The sequence below is a fragment of the Paroedura picta genome, chromosome 9 (assembly GCF_049243985.1).
Source record: "Paroedura picta isolate Pp20150507F chromosome 9, Ppicta_v3.0, whole genome shotgun sequence".
In the NCBI taxonomy this organism is placed as follows: domain Eukaryota; kingdom Metazoa; phylum Chordata; class Lepidosauria; order Squamata; family Gekkonidae; genus Paroedura; species Paroedura picta.
In genome coordinates this window covers 21564073-21579933 of record NC_135377.1, presented here as the reverse complement: position 1 = coordinate 21579933, position 15861 = coordinate 21564073, and the positions used below count along the sequence as shown (strand labels likewise).

General features: G+C 44.2%; 1 protein-coding gene across 5 annotated transcripts in view; it reads left to right on the top strand.

Moving 5' to 3' along the window:
• The window catches only part of CPQ (carboxypeptidase Q), a 179264-nt gene that overhangs the window by 94930 nt on the left and 68473 nt on the right, over positions 1 to 15861 (top strand). For all 5 annotated transcript variants that reach the window (XR_013234034.1, XM_077351843.1, XM_077351840.1 and 2 more), the window contains one exon: positions 8185 to 8296. Coding sequence is in view for 4 of the 5 variants with exons in the window: in XM_077351843.1 (XP_077207958.1) it covers positions 8185 to 8296 (112 nt within the window). In the remaining variant the exon portion in view is untranslated. The remainder of the gene's footprint in view (positions 1 to 8184; positions 8297 to 15861) is intronic.

Sequence of the window (15861 nt, the reverse complement as noted above, 5' to 3'; positions counted from 1 at the left end):
CACTCATACCTACACAGAGGGATGGGGGGAGCGAGGGAGGACGATCTCCCCTCCAAAATGGAATTGTTATCAATCCACACAAGCTTCATCCTCCTGGGACTGGAAGTTTAATTTTTAAATAAATTTTTGCAAGTGTGCATAGGTATGAATACGCTTACATCACTTACCACCCTCAATCCAAGGCAGCTTGCTCTGATGGGAGGATGGGAGTGAACTTTCCCCAGGCACTAAGCTTAAAATGAAGTGGAAATTTCACAGTTTGGCACCAGGCAGAGATATTAGCAATACATTAATGATAAATGCCACTAATTAGAAGCTGTTAACCGATAAGCAATTTGCAATAAGGGTAATGAAAGAAAGAGAGAATTGTTTCAGATGCAGCCAAATATTCTTCATGCCTGAAGTCTTGTCGATTTTCCATTTGAACCTTAACTTTTAAAACCATTTCCCTTTCCAAAAAAATATTTCCATACTTTCTAGTTTTTAAAGAGCCAGCTTAGTGTATTGGTTAGGAGCACTGACTTCTAAATCCTGGTATGATTCCCCTCTCCTCCTCCACATGCAGCCAGCTGGGTGACTTTGGGCTCGCCACAGCACTGATAGAGCTGTTCTGACAGAGCAGTAATCTTAGGGCTCTCTCAACCTCACCTCCCTCAGAGAGTGTCTGTTGTGGGGAGAAGAAAGGGAAGGCGATTGTGAGACTCCTTCAGGTAGAGAAAAGTGGCATATAAGAACCAACTCTTCTTCTTCTTCTTCTTCTTCTTCTTCTTCTTCTTCTTCTTCTTCTTCTTCTTCTTCTTCTTCTAGCACTAAGCTTCAGGTTAGCTGTTTGGAGGTGGGGTGGGGTGAAGCTTACTAAAGAAGAGAAAAGAACTGTTCTTTTATCAGATCTTGCCAGAGAGATGGAGACCAAATACCCTGGATGGAGGTAATATGTTTGGGGAAATGTCTCAGGACTGTGTTGCACTTTTGCAGAAGTACCATTTGTACAAGCAGGTACTTCTGCCCAGGGAGTGTGTGCACAGGGTGGCTGTGATTCATGACATCATAGAGGCTCTCTTATGGGGGGCAGTATGGTTTTGCAAATCAGGCCAGTGGTCTGAGGCAGTATAAATCAGCTTATGCATGTGTGCCTCTTGTAAGTTGTATCCATTCCATAGAATCATAGAAGTCTCCAGGCTCATCTACTCCAACCCCCTGCACAATGCAGGAAACTCACAACTCCCTGCTCATCCACAGTAACCCCAAGTTCATGCCTAGATGATTTGTGTGTGTGTGTTTTGTGTGTGTGTGTGTAGTTTAAAGAGATAGGCAGGTTGGTAGATATAGATCAATAGATCAAAAAATGCCTCTGCAGATGCAATTTGTGAAGCAATAGTGTCTTTGTGTTCGTGATCTTGCCTTGACATTAGACAAGATCTATTCTGCAATAAGGCAACGTGGGTTGGTGCCTCAAACACCTGATCTGGAGAGACAGACATCCCCTGCCTCTTCTTGCTCTTCTGTAGTCACCATTAGACTGCCCACCTTAAACCCAGGAGGTAGTGTGATTGATGTTCCTTCCGTTTTTGTTCCCCAGGCTTTTGAAAAGACAGTGTGGCAGGCCATGATGTCCAATCCAATTATGAGAAAGGCTTTGGCTCAGTGGCAGAAGATCCCAGATTAAATCACCAGCATCTCCGGCTGAAAGGACCAGATCGTAGTTGATAGGAAAGACCTCTGCTTGAGACCATGTAGTGCCACTGCCTTTCTGAGTAGACTATACTGACTTGATGGACCAATATATGGCAGTTTCATGTGTTTAGTAGATCTTCCCAGGCCATCATGTGTTCTGAGAGTGTTCAGAAACCCCCACTGGGAATGTATGGCTCATTGTGCTGGATTAGGAAGAAGAAAGGAGCATTAGCTGCATCAGCTCTTGAACAGGGAATGGAGAGTGAGAGGCAGGGCAAAGGGTGTGTGGAAAGAGTCTCCCTTTCTCATAAGACTAGGGGTAGGAGACTCAGGACAGACCAAAGGGAGTTCTTCATACAGCCAATAGGTAAATCATGGCACTGCCATAGGATGTGGTTATGCCAAAGATGGGCCTGGAGGGGGTGGGAAGGGGAGGGGCCTGGGTGGGCATGTACACCTCAATCATATTCTGCACAATCCTGCCACTTTTGGGGTTTCTCAAACCCTGAAGAATGTTTCAGGGGTTTCTCGGTGGTAAAAAAAAAATTGAGACAGGTTGGTGTAACAGAATGCTGGACTAGATGGAACTTTGGTCTGATCCAGCATAGCTCTTCCTACGTTCATGTGTTGGGGTGGTGGATGGATTCTTGTGGCACCCCTTGCTGAACCATCAAGGACAATATAAATGTCGCATCTATTCACTACTCAGTATTTACTACTCACTATTCACCACTGAGATTCTTGGAGTGCGGGAGTGGGGGCTGACCCCAAAAGGACTACTTTGGCAAGTCACACTAAATGTTTTAGGAAGCCGTTCTCCAGCAGTCAGAAACAGGGGCCAAAAAGGGATTTATCGGGAGGTGTAAGAAAAAACAGACTGTCCTTGCTTGGAGAAGATAAAACTAGGTCCTTTTTGTAACTGAATTTCAGGCCTTTTGTTCTAAAGGATGTCAGCATATAAGGGTCATAAGGAGCCTGTCATAATGGATGAGAAAACACATTTAAGGACAGTGTGTGGATAGTTGCAAAGAGCAGATTGTCTTGTTTTGAAATATGATGTTTTACTTAACACACCACCACACACATCTAAGGTCTAATAGCGAACACTTGAGTATGTGAATAAGCATGGAGTGGGAGCTTTCGGAAGCGTGAGGTCATTCTGACTTGAAAAAAGGAGTGCTCCCTAACCTGCCTATGTACATATGCAAAGGGAGGATGAAGAATCCCTCTGGTTGGTCCCCTCCCCTTTTCCATTAAACACAACTTGTCCCGATGAGAAATGAATTCAGCACATGACTGACAAGTGTTTGATAACCGCCGTAATGCTGCCTGCCAGGAAATTGAATTAGTCATTGTGCATTTGAAATGTACCCAGCTTTTAATTTCTCTTTGGCTGATAAGGATTCAGAGCCAGAAAGGCAGTCATTTAGATGTGAAACTGTAGTCAACCCAAGGCGCACATGGAGCCGTTGCTTGAAAATACATCTAATCCTTAAATACCCTTAAATACAGGCAGAACATGATCTGGCATGCGCATGTTGATAGTACTTCAGTGTGGTTGAATATAAATAAAACACAAACCTGCATGGGTTGGTTCCATTGCTTAATCATGCCACATTGGGGTGTATGAGAGACTTCTGGTGACTTCCATAGGCCATGTCTGGAGAATTGACCATGAACTATGACCTGTAATTATGTATTCCCCTCCCCACCCCTGCTGGAGATAGGACTCAGAGTTCTACAGGAGGAGTTGTGAATGGATATAGCCAGGGGTGGTCTTAGTGATTCTGTGGGTCTGAGCAAAAATCTAGAATGGGTCCTTAAAATCACTGCCACTCTTTGAGGGGGGGGCGCATGCCTCCTCCGGCCACTGAGGTCCAAACACAGGAGAGCCCTCGTCTGTTCTGAAGTGGGCAAGAGCTGCTGCACTGAGCTGGCTGCCCCCCTTCCGGGGGGTGCACAACTGGGGCCCCTCAGCCTGAGGAAACTGTTCCTATTGCCCATTGGTTAAGTGTGTCTATGCAAATTGTGTCCAAAGATTCTACCAGCAGCCATGCTTACCCTCCTTGCAGTTCAGTTCTAATCAGGTTTACTCAGAAAAAAGGCCCCTGAGTTCATTGGAGCATAATTCCAGAACAATTTGCATAGGAATGCATCCTTAATGTAGTAAGGTGTTTAAATACCCTTAATGCTCAAGTAGCTTGGCTGATTTATTCCTTGATGCCTCCAAGTAGAGCAACTTCATGTTAACTTCTAGCTCCGTAGTTTCCGCACAATATCTCCCCACATCTTCTTCCAATGAGTCGCAAGACGAGGGATATTCCAATGTTATGTTCCTTCTAAATAATGCAGGTGTGGTAACTTTTAATGTTCCAAACACTGTGGCTTTTAAACCATGCTCCTTCCAAGAAACTTTGGGATTGTCTTTCGAAGCTTATCAGCGGATTCCTCAGGGAACAGACATACAGATTTGAGTTTGGGCATGAATCATGGCCCTTTGGAGGCTACCAGAGCAGAAAGGCTTCAGCAATTTACCTCACCCCTAATGAGCATCTCCTGGAAAGTACAGCCACAAGGAAAGGCTGATCTCTAAGGTGCACTGCACGCTCTGGCCCGATTGAAACTTGATGCTGGTTGGACACATGAACTGACTTGTGTGACAGAGTGGATGATCCAACACATCCTCAGCCCTAATGCATGTAGTTATTAGCACATCAGGGATGGGAAATGTGCATGTCCAGTGTTAGTATGCCAGGCAGGCATCATTCTGGCTTTTTAGTGTGGCCTGTGTAACTTCTTTGAATAAAACAACAATATGTGTGGTGATAAGTGCAGGTAAACGCATACGCATCAATTCTAGAACTCGTCTCAGTTTCTTTACTAAAAAGTTTAATAGATTGCAGAATTTGTTTGAAGAACTGAGAACGCTTAGGTTTACACCTTCATCAGTTCAGTATTACTGTGAATCTATTAACAAATAATTCAAAAGTTAGCAACTTACTCGTTGTTTTACTCATAAGTTACACCGTGTGTTTCTTCTCTTGTTCTATTGGCCTGGGTAGCTTCTTTGCCTGTGTCAAGGCCTAGGCTTACTGCTGGCCACGTGCAAAGGAGCATGAGTAAGTTACTCTCCCCTGCCAGCAGTGAGTAACATTGTGGGGGACCCCCTCGTTGCTTGAGGATCATTGATGTGATTTCCGGGCTTGCATACAGCACATGTTAAAATGTAATGTGATCAGCTGTCTCGTGTCTCTCAGGCAGAGGAAGTTCTTTCCCATCTCCTGTCCCCTGTGATCTTTTAACGGGAGAGCAATCTGTCTGTCTTGTGAGTTTTATCCTGCCTTTCCTCCAGGAGCTCACAGCAGCATGCAGCCACTACCCCAAAGGTTGCCAGGTCCCTCGGAACAGCTGGTGGGGGATGAGGGGTGTGCTTACCAGGAGTGAGGAGGAGCACTGAACATTAATGCAACATCCCTATGTAACCTGGAAGTGATGTGGGCACATTGAGGATGTGGAGGGGGGAACATTCTGTCTTTGGGGCAAAATGTATATGGTACAATTAGTTTCTACTATAGAATTTTGTCCCAAAACCAGAGCAATACCCCCAATGTCCAAACATTATGTAGGCACATGGGATTAATTTCTGGCATTCCTCCCTTGGGGTGGGGGGTAGTTCTCCACTGCTGGCCAGCCGGCCAACAAGAGAGAGGTGGGACCTGGTAGCAGGAGACCCCACCGTGCCAGGGGGTCTAGCATCCCACCTCCATTCTGTCCGCATAACAAGCCAGTGAGGTGAGTCGGCCTGAGAGAGTATGAATGGCCCAAAGTGCCTCATCAAACATTATCACAGAGTATGGATGTGAATCCAGGCATCCCCAGTCCTAGTCCAAAATGCGAACCACTGTCTCTTTAAGGCAGGGGTAGTCAAACTGCGGCCCTCCAGATGTCCATGGACTACAATTCCCAGGAGCCTCTGCCAGCGAATGCTGGCAGGGGCTCCTTGGAATTGTAGTCCATGGACATCTGGAGGGCCGCAGTTTGACTACCCCTGCTTTAAGGGATTGGAACTTCCTGCACACTATGAACGTGTTCTCCTGCTGAGCTACGGTCCCACATAAAAAGCCACTTGGTACCCAGTGCACAGGGCTATGAATCAGGGATGGACGGTTGCGAGCTTGGTGTAGTAGCTGTGTAACACGGAGAGATTTGGTCAGGATTAGTCAAACTGCGGCCCTCCAGATGTCCATGGACAGCAAATGCTGGCAGGGTCTCCTGGGAATTGTAGTCCGTGGACATCTGGAGGGCCGCAGTTTGACTACCCCTGGATTTGGTATTCCACAGGTTTTCTCCTTTCCCTATCCATGTGTAGCAATTGATCCTTGTGTAGCTTCCTCCCCGAGGGCTAAATTTGTGTGTTCAAGTCTGTAAGGAATGAGATGCATAATATAAAAAAAACAAAAAATGTCAATTTTTTAAAAAGGATATTGGAAGATGCTAAGACATGATGCATCTCAAGGATTTCCCCCGTCCTTCTCCTCCCAACTAGGAAATGTAACGCGTTCACTGCATATTTTCGGACTGTAGTTTTGTTTGTTGCCATTGTGGTAGAGGCGTCCAGTTTGCTAAACCTGTCACTTAACAGAGCTAAAATCCGTTTTCTCCCGAGCCACTGAGACTTAACCTCGCTTGGTGTAACATTTGGAAATCTGTGAGTACCCTTTACGATGGCAATTTCTAATCTCATGACAGATTACACTACCTTTTGATTCAAAGTTCCCTGCTGTTGTAACGCGAGTTCTTTCACAGGAACAAAAAAGTAATTCTCCATCCGCCATTCTCACATAGACGTGGTTGCCAGGAAACATCGCACCGTATTAACAAGATAGTCTTTCACTGCTTCCGATAAAGTATTGCTTCTGCTGCAAATCCAGGTTTTGCAATACACTTACAAACTAGCCCATAATTCACTTCCAGGCATGGGTACATTTTCCGAGTCCGGTGTTTGATGAAAACAGGTTGACCAATTTACAGTCTTGCCAGCGTGATACTCTTTGATAGCTAATGTCTCCTTCAGAGTCTTGGCTGCTTATTTAAAAGCTTGCCTAGATCCATGTTATCATACGGTGGAAACCATTTCTTGCATTTTTTTTCTTGTTCTTTCCCTAATCGCTGCGACTTGGATGTCGCTCCCAAGTCTGCAAAACATCAACAATGTGGGCCATTATATGTCAGCTGGTCTTTATTAAATAACTATGTAATACACATAAAATTAACAAATGGAATTCACCACCACAAGATCCAATGATGGCAGCTTATTTGAAAGGCAGGTTTGATGCATTTACAAAAGATTGGCCCATTGATGGCTATAAGGTAAAGGTATCCCCTGTGTAAGCACCGAGTCGTGTCTGACCCTTGGGGTGACGCCCTCTAGCGTTTTCATGGCAGACTCAATACGGGGTGGTTTGCCAGTGCCTTCCCCAGTCATTACCGTTTACCCCCCAGCAAGCTGGGGACTCATTTTACCGACCTCGGAAGGATGGAAGGCTGAGTCAACCTTGAGCCGGCTGCTGGGATCAAACTCCCAGCCTCATGGTCAGAGCTTCAGACAACATGTTGGCTGCCTCACCACCCTGAGCCACAAGAGGCTCTTGGCTGTTAGTATTGATGGCTAAATAGAACCTTCATGTTCAGTGGCAGTATACCTTTGAATACCAGCTGATGAGGTACCAGAAAGGAAGGAGGCTTTGACCTCCATGACTGCTTGCCCTAAGGCAGCCTTTCTCAACTTTTTTACTGTTGAGAATCCCCTGAAACATTTTTCAAGCTTTGAGAAACCCCAGAAGTGGCACGATCGTCCTGAGTATGGTTGGGAAGCCTAGCACACACACTTGGGGATCCTCCCCTTCCCGCCCCCTCCATGCCCATCATTGGCCATTTTGGGAGTGGGTGGGTGGGTCAACATGACCACATATAGTCATATCACCCAATAAATGTTTAACAAATTTTAAAAATATATTAAAAATTACTTAACTCCCACGCATTCAGGAAACCCTTCCGAGGCCATCAAAACACCCTTGCCTTGGAGAAAGCTTGTCCTAAGGTATCCAGTTGTTTGTAGTGGGAAGCAGAATGCTGCGCAAGATAAACATCTAGCAGAACATCTTATGTTCTTAAATGTTATGTAGTTATTTATTTGTAAATGCCTTAGTCACTTTTTTGTCAAAGTGATCTACAGATGTTAATAATTTTTTTTTAAAAACTATCTAAAACATGCTGAGGTATTTTGAGATCAGCCCAACTTCTTGATCCTCCAAAGCCAAATGTCATCACTTTCCACTGGAACAAAACTGTAATTTGTAATGATCTCATTGGCCAAAACTTATTTGTGAAATTATGGTTTGGACCACAGGAACTCAACCCACCAGAAGAGTTAAACAATCCAAGAGTCATCCGATGTTGAGCTTTCTAACTGCCGCTATTTCATGCAAATATCTTTGGTTATATTTTTAGGTTGTGCTCGTCAGCGGACATCTGGACAGCTGGGATGTAGGGCAGGGAGCCATGGATGATGGTGGAGGAGCGTTTGTTTCATGGGAAGCATTATCTCTCCTTAAGGATCTTGGTAAATATTTACTTAACAATGATGTAAGGAGTAAAGAATTGCATGGCTTCTTAAACCTTTCCCCCCTCAGAAATGACAACCAATATGATTATTATACCTCATTCTTGTTCTGGTGAAAAGTGTCCATTTGCAGTGTAATTATTCCCAAGAGTTTCCCTGCAGTAACAGCCGTTTCTTTAGAAAACCTACAGTGTGTTAATTTAGAAATGTAACACTTCCATATTTTTCATATCTGAGGTTTGACAGGAGTCAGAGGTTCCTCTGAGTGTTGAAAGTCTAATGGGGCAGCCTTAAACAGAGTTATACCCTTCTAAGCCCATTGATTCCAGTGGATTTTCAAGGGTCCAGGCCAGCTCTGCGTAGGCTTACAAGGAAAAGGAAAGACAACTATGAACAGCAGCGTTTTGTGTTTGTGAAAACACCATATAGGCCGTGTCAAATACATCTGTGATCTCTTTTGAAGAGCCCCATTGTGTGATCTGGGATGCTGCCAGTCATGACCCCACCCATTCTCTTAGTAGTAAATCTAGTGCCCTTGTACTGTATATAAGTTGTGTATTCATCATTTGAAGAAGAAGAGTTGGTTCTTATATGCCACTTTTCTCTACCCAAAGGCGTCTCAAAGCAGCTTACAATTGCCTTCCCTTTCCTCTCCCCACAACAGACACCCTGTGAGGTGGGTGAGGCTGAGAGAGCCCTGATATTCCTGCTCGGTCAGAGCAGTTTTCTCAGTGCTACTGCAAGCCCAAGGTCACCCAGCTGGTTGCATGTGGGGGAGTGCAGAATCGAACCCAGCATGCCAGATTAGAAGTCCGCATTCCTAACCACTACACCAATACTTGACCTGCATAGCCCAGGCTAGCTCAGTCTCATCAGAGCCCGGAAGCGTAGCAGGGTCATCCCTGAGTAGTATTTGGATGGGGGACTTGCAAGAAATACTCAGGTTGCTACATAAAGACAGGCAATGGCAAAACACCTCTGAATATCTCTTGCCTTGAAACCCTGTAGGGTTACCGTAAGTTGGCCCGATAACACTTTCCAGCACCGCACTAAGACAGCAAATTCCAGCAGATCTGGTCAGAATCCTGCTTACTCCCAGGAAAATGTTATTGGGATGGCATTGCTACCTTCCCACCCAAGAGCTCAGTGTCCACAGGGGCAGCCTGTTTTTCTTTACAACAACTGTGCAAGAGAGAAACTAACTCACCCAAGAGCACCCAGCAAGCTTTCTGAGCGAGCTGGCATTTGAACCCAGCTGATCCCAGTTCCAGGCCACACTCCATCCACTGCGCTACTCTGGTTCCCATCACTCAGTGCTTACAGATTGTGCAGAGCATGTTATCAAGCTGGTTACTCACATTATTATTGCCAAGGAGGAGCTGAGGGTACAGTGGCTTCTAGGGAGATCATGGTTCAAGTGAGATTTGAACAGCAAATTGCAGCTCCACTCATGCCAACAATGCTAACGTGAAGGAGGTGTTAGTCGCTTGTAAAAGAGAAGCAGAGGTTGAAATTCAAGATCAAGCAATCACACGTCCTCTATGGTACTGAGCACTGGCTAGAATTCAAGAGAAAAGAGTGGACTTCGAAGACCGTAAACCTAAAGAGTGATTTGCTTTCACGTTCTAGGTTTTTGGGGGGGATTAGTATTATTAAAATAAATTAGATTATTATTATTAGTATTCATATATTTATACTGTCATATATATACCATCACTTCCCAAGGGCCCTCCTCCTGAGCCCTCTCCTATGGCACCTACCATAATTCTGCTCAACCCACTGGGCTATTAGTAGGAGTTACTTTAATGTTTCCCATATTTTTCTACTGGTCCATGTTGCTTGTTGTTTCACTTCATTCATTATTGTTAATCTAAGTTATCTGTATTGTTCCTGTTCTGTTCCATGTGAACCGCCCTGAGCCTTCGGGGAGGGCGATATATAAATATAATAAATGTATCATATATCATACCACATAAAATGTAAGGGTTCTTCTGATGACAGGCCATCCCCCTGATTGGCCCTCAAGGGGGAGGCCCCGCCCCCTTCCTCCTCCCACTTCAACCATGCGGATCCAGCAGGAGGTAAACTGCACGGCTCCACAACCAACCAGCACACATCCTCACTGATGGTGGGGGCTACGCAGACTGGCTGCCTCCCCTGTGGAGCCTGGGAATGGGCGGAAATTGCCCCACCCCTTCAGTTAGCAGCAAATTGAGTCTGAATGGAACTGTTCATTACAGTCTGCCTTTCACCATGAGATGCAAGGCAGATTGCTCAGTTAAAAACAATGAGATGGGAACAGTGTGAAACATACAACCAACAGCAAATAAAATGGATTAGAAAATCCAAGAACACTTCACTAAAGCAGCATAATATGACCAAATAATGCAACACAGCTGAATTGCTAGAGAACAGTGCAATAAAACAGTGTAATCTAGACCATGCGAATTACATCCCTCCCTCCCCAGATAGCTTTGCTGCCCAAAGTGGCCAAACTATGATTCAAGCACACTTTGCTTGGTGTTAAATCAGGGACCGGAAACAATTCTTTGAGGTGGGTTGCAATCCATGTTTCCTGATCTGGATGTCACAGCAAACAAGGCTTTGCTCGGCCAAAACGGGATGAGCAAATTGGAGTGAGAGGAGGGAGTTCCAACTTTGTGGCACGTTCCTGATCCACAGTCTGATGGTGACATCGATGCTGTCCCAGGGAAAGCTTCATGAGCAGCCCTCCACTGCAGTGAACAGGAACATAGCTTGGGGGTTCTGCTGGAATCTGGCCTCTTGTTGGAGGCTCGAGTCTCTCCCACGGCACGTAGCATCTTCAGGCAGCTTTGGCAGATAGGCTGGCTGTGGTTCTTCCTTAAAAAGCTGGATCTGACTGCTGCCAACCATGCTCTGATAGCATGGAAGGAGAATCACTGCAATGTGCTCTGCTTGGGGCTACCTTGGTCAGAAACTTTCGTTGGTCCAAAATGTAGTAGCCCCATTATTGTCCAGGGATTGTGTCACCTTCACCCATAAGCATGAAAACTTTTTGTTAGAAGATCATTGACAGGAGGGCAGCTCTATGTACTAAAGTGGAGGATGATAAATGGGTAAGCAGCTGAACGCTCTCATTCAATGGCAGCATGGAATAAATCCTAATGGCTGCACAAAACAAATCCTTGTAATGCAATGATAAATCTGAATGTATACAGGAGCATTAAAGATCAATTTAATCTGTTGCTGGAATTATGCACATCAATCCAATGAACAACCAAATGGGCAACAGTTGCTTTTGAGAGGGAGAACCACCAGAGAGATATAGGCAGATTTATGAATTCTTTCCAGTTCTGCAGGTTGCCACTCCAGTTGAGCACCAAGTGTGTTTAGTCCTTGGGACCAAAGAAGGGTGACCAAATAAACTAATGACCTTCAACTAATGTATTGCTGGCTACTTTTACTAATTAATTGCTGGAAATCTCCATAACAGCAGACGAGTGGGTGGTGTGTTCTTCCCCCCCCCCCACACACACACACATACTACATACATAAAATGAATTCCTTAGCACCTCTACTTTCATAAAAATCTGTCGTTTAGTTGTGCACTGCATTGTAAATACTAATGGGTATGTCAGAACTGGTAACATCTACGTTGCATTGACTGGCTGGTCTTTGTGGGTAACTGGAGTTCTTCCCCAGGTATGGATTTATAAAAACCCTAGACATAAGCCTTATTTGGTCAAGAATCTATTTCCACGGCAGGCACTGACCCTTTGCACCACAGCAAACTGTAATGCAAACACCTCTGAGCATTTAGCATTGTTCTCCCTGTTAGGGTTGCACCCTGATTGGCCCTATTCCAACTTGGATTGCTGGACACGTTCCACCCCCCAGGCTGTTTCACAATTATATAGAGGAACCATGGATAAGGATATACCTAAATATCAAATATTTCTTGATATTCCATCCATTAATAAGAGTTATGATATCGCTTTCTCAGACTGAATAGTAGCTGGACAAATGAATACTTCGTTATGTGCCCATTGTGTCTCTTTGCATAATTTTACAGTTTCTTGGGTTGCAGGGAGAAAGTAAGATAACTGTTTTTTTCCTACAAGTAGCATGGTTTTCTGCTCAGACACTGCATGACTAATTAGCTGCTGTAATAACCAAACTTCACTACTTAAATAATTTAATTAAAAGCCATTCAAGAGCAGTGAATAATATTTTAGCTGGGAAAATAACTTGTTTGTTTTTAAAGAAAAAAATTAGAGTGCATAACTAGATCTTCAGCTCCTAACAGTGATGCTGAAATACTCAAAGACAATTTCCATTTTGCAAACCAAGGATGAATTCTGAATCAGGTTTGTTAGACATTTGTTGGATGAAACTTACAATACTGATATTTAGACCTTGCTGATTCAGTATACATTCAAAGTATTTTGGGAACCTACTTGATGGTTTTCTTCTGTCTTTTTTTTCCAATTTCAGTAGTTAACCCATGCTGCAGGCATTGAGATGAATGACCTGTGAACAAAAGAAAACAATGAACCTGTGAAGAAATTACTTTTTAAAAGAGAGTACAAATTCAAAACCAACATTAGTTAAAGCTTTACTGCAAAATATAACAGCCAGTTCCTTTTAGCACAAATAGAAGCTACTGATCTTATTACCCGTTCAGAAAAGTTGATCACTAATTCCAGCCTGGCAAAGGATTATCTATAGAGCAAATTGTGAGGAGGATTGAGATTAATTTCATTTTGGTTTGCCTTGGTTACAAAGTAGAAAGAGTTTCATCTTGTCTTCTGTTATCAAGCCAATACAGGGTTCTTTCCCCTTATTCCCATATTCCAAATGTGTTTCTTATGCTGTTTTGAGAGTCCAGGTGCCTGTTCCCTTGACTACTGTCCATTTCAGATGTCTAGGAGGGTATCACTGGGGTGGTCAGAAGAAAGCATCTCTTTGAGTTTGAGTTGCACTTCCCATTTTTTGAAAGCCCTTAATTCAGCCTTTCTCAACCTTTTTACCATTGGGAACCCCTTGAACCATTTTTCAGGCTTCTAGAAACTCCAGAAGTGGCATGATTGTGCAGAATGTGGCTGGGAAGCATAGCTGTATACACGCCTACCTGGGGCCCCTCCCCTTCCCACCCCCTCCAGGCCCATCATTGGCCATTTCAGGAAAGGGGGGTCAGGTCAACATAACCATATGTTATCATATCACCTGATAAACGGTTCACCGATTTTAAAATATGTAAAAAATTAATTAACACACACCCACTCCTGGAGCTTCCTGAAACTCTGGTTGAGAAAGTCTACCTTAATTACTGGTATGAGGTCTTTGCCTATGTGAAGGTAAAGTTAGCTACGACAACTCTTCATTGGCTAAGTCTTTGGCAGCTGGGGGCAAAGTACCTACCCTACAACAGGGCTCGTTGTAGAGGGTCCCACAAACACTTTAGGCTCATTGTGATGGAAGGTTATGTGTCTATTTGGTAGAAGTTGTTTGATTGGAGAATTAGAACTCTTCCCATCAGTGGCATGGAAAGTGAGTTTCTTTGAAAATAGCTGAAATCTGAATGCCATCTATGCAAAACTCAGCACAGGGTTTTTCCTGCAAGGTCATTCAAGCCACATTTTTCAGTTCTGGGCCGCCAGATGGGCATTCCCTGTACTACCCTAGTTTTCAGGATTGCGAGTAAGGCCCAAGGAAACCAGGCTTTGAATCTGGGTTGCAATTCAAATGCCTTAATTACTGAGATAGAATCTTGACTTCAGGAGCGGTAGTTAAGAAGATTAATGGCTGGATTGAATATTTAGAGGCACATTTCTTGGCAACCAACTCAGTGGAAGCTGTCCAAACATATCAAGGTACATCTTTAGTTTCAAGGCTTATACCAGTAGTTATAGCAATAGTACGAGTGAGGTGAGGGGATTGTTTGGTTGTCTAGAATTTCTGTTGCTGGATTCAATGTTTTGTCATTCCCTATGTCTGCTATATATATACAGACTGTATTTTTTTTTCAGTTTCAAGATTCTCAGCTGTTACCCAAATTAGATATTTAAGTGGGGAATTTAGCTAGCAAGAGGAGGAACGACAGGATTTCCCCCAGTGTATATCAGGGTTATTCCCTTAGAAACTCTCAATGAACCAGACCGAAATAAATATAAGTGTGTTTTATTAAGAAGAAGCTTGAGATAACATGCAAACTTGCACGCTGAAACAAATGAAACACACACAAGAGATTTAATTAAAGGAAGCAGAGTTGAATGGGAATAGGGGGAAGATATAGTTACCTGTCACGATGTGGAGAGGTCCAAAGACACAGCAACAAAATGACCAGGAAGTGGAGGCAGACCCATACAATATGGGGGTGGGCAGAGCACATATACACAAGAGCATTAAAATAGAATTGAAGATATACTATAGGAGGATGTACGGGAGAAAGTATAGCTACTGTCATAACATGGCAAAGTCCACAGGAGAAATGTATTAGTACCAGAAAACACGCACACACAGAAGGGCTTCCTTATATAGCAAGATTTTGAGGCTAATGTTGGGTACGTTAACCTGAGGCTAAAAAGGTAAAGGTATCCCCTGTGCAAGCACCGGGTCATGTCTGACCCTTGGGGTGACGCCCTCTAGCGTTTTCTTGGCAGACTCAATACGGGGTGGTTTGCCAGTGCCTTCCCCAGTCATTATCGTTTACCCCCCAGCAAGCTGGGTACTCATTTTACCGACCTCGGAAGGATGGAAGGCTGAGTTAACCTTGAGCCGGCTGCTGGGATTGAACTCCCAGCCTCATGGGCAGAGCTTCAAACAGCATGTCACTGCCTTACCACTCTGCACCACAAGAGGCTCTAACCTGAGGCTATCTTGAGCCTAATGTTGGGTACGCTAACCTGAGGCTATCTTGAGGCTAATGTTGGGTACTCTATCCTGTAAATCATGCACATGAAGTGATTATCTGTGTAAGATAAAGAAACTAGAGAGCAGGTGATGGTCTTGTCCAAGCTGAAATAAAACCCTGGGTGGAACTCTGGAGGTTTCTCAGTGTGGGAGCAAGACCTGTGATTGCCCTGGGTGGTCTTTAATGACAGCCAGGTGACTGCTTCAGAGAGAGGAGGGGTCTGGTCACTGACGCAGCAAAGTTGTTTATGGAATTCTTGTCTGTCAAATTCCTTCTCCAAAGTAGGTATGTTCACATAGATAGAGGCTTTTGAACTTTTTTGATTTTTGCTTCCCTAACTTTGGCAACTCTAAAATGATTATTGATTACCTATATATTAACAGGCTTCCGTCCGGTCTGCAGATACCATGGCATATGTTTCCTGCTTCTCTTTTCTTAGAGACAGAGGGGTATGCTGGTTACAGTGCCAGACTAAATTCTGTGAGACCCAGGCTTGGATCCCTACTCTGTAATGAAAGCTTTCTGGTTGGCCTTGGGCCAGTCACACGCTGAGGCCAATCCATGTCACCAGGTTGTTGTGAGAATAAAATGGAGGCGAGGAGAATAACATAGATGGTTTTGGGTCCTCACTGGGGAGAAAGGTGGGGTATAAATTGCAATTACCTGATAA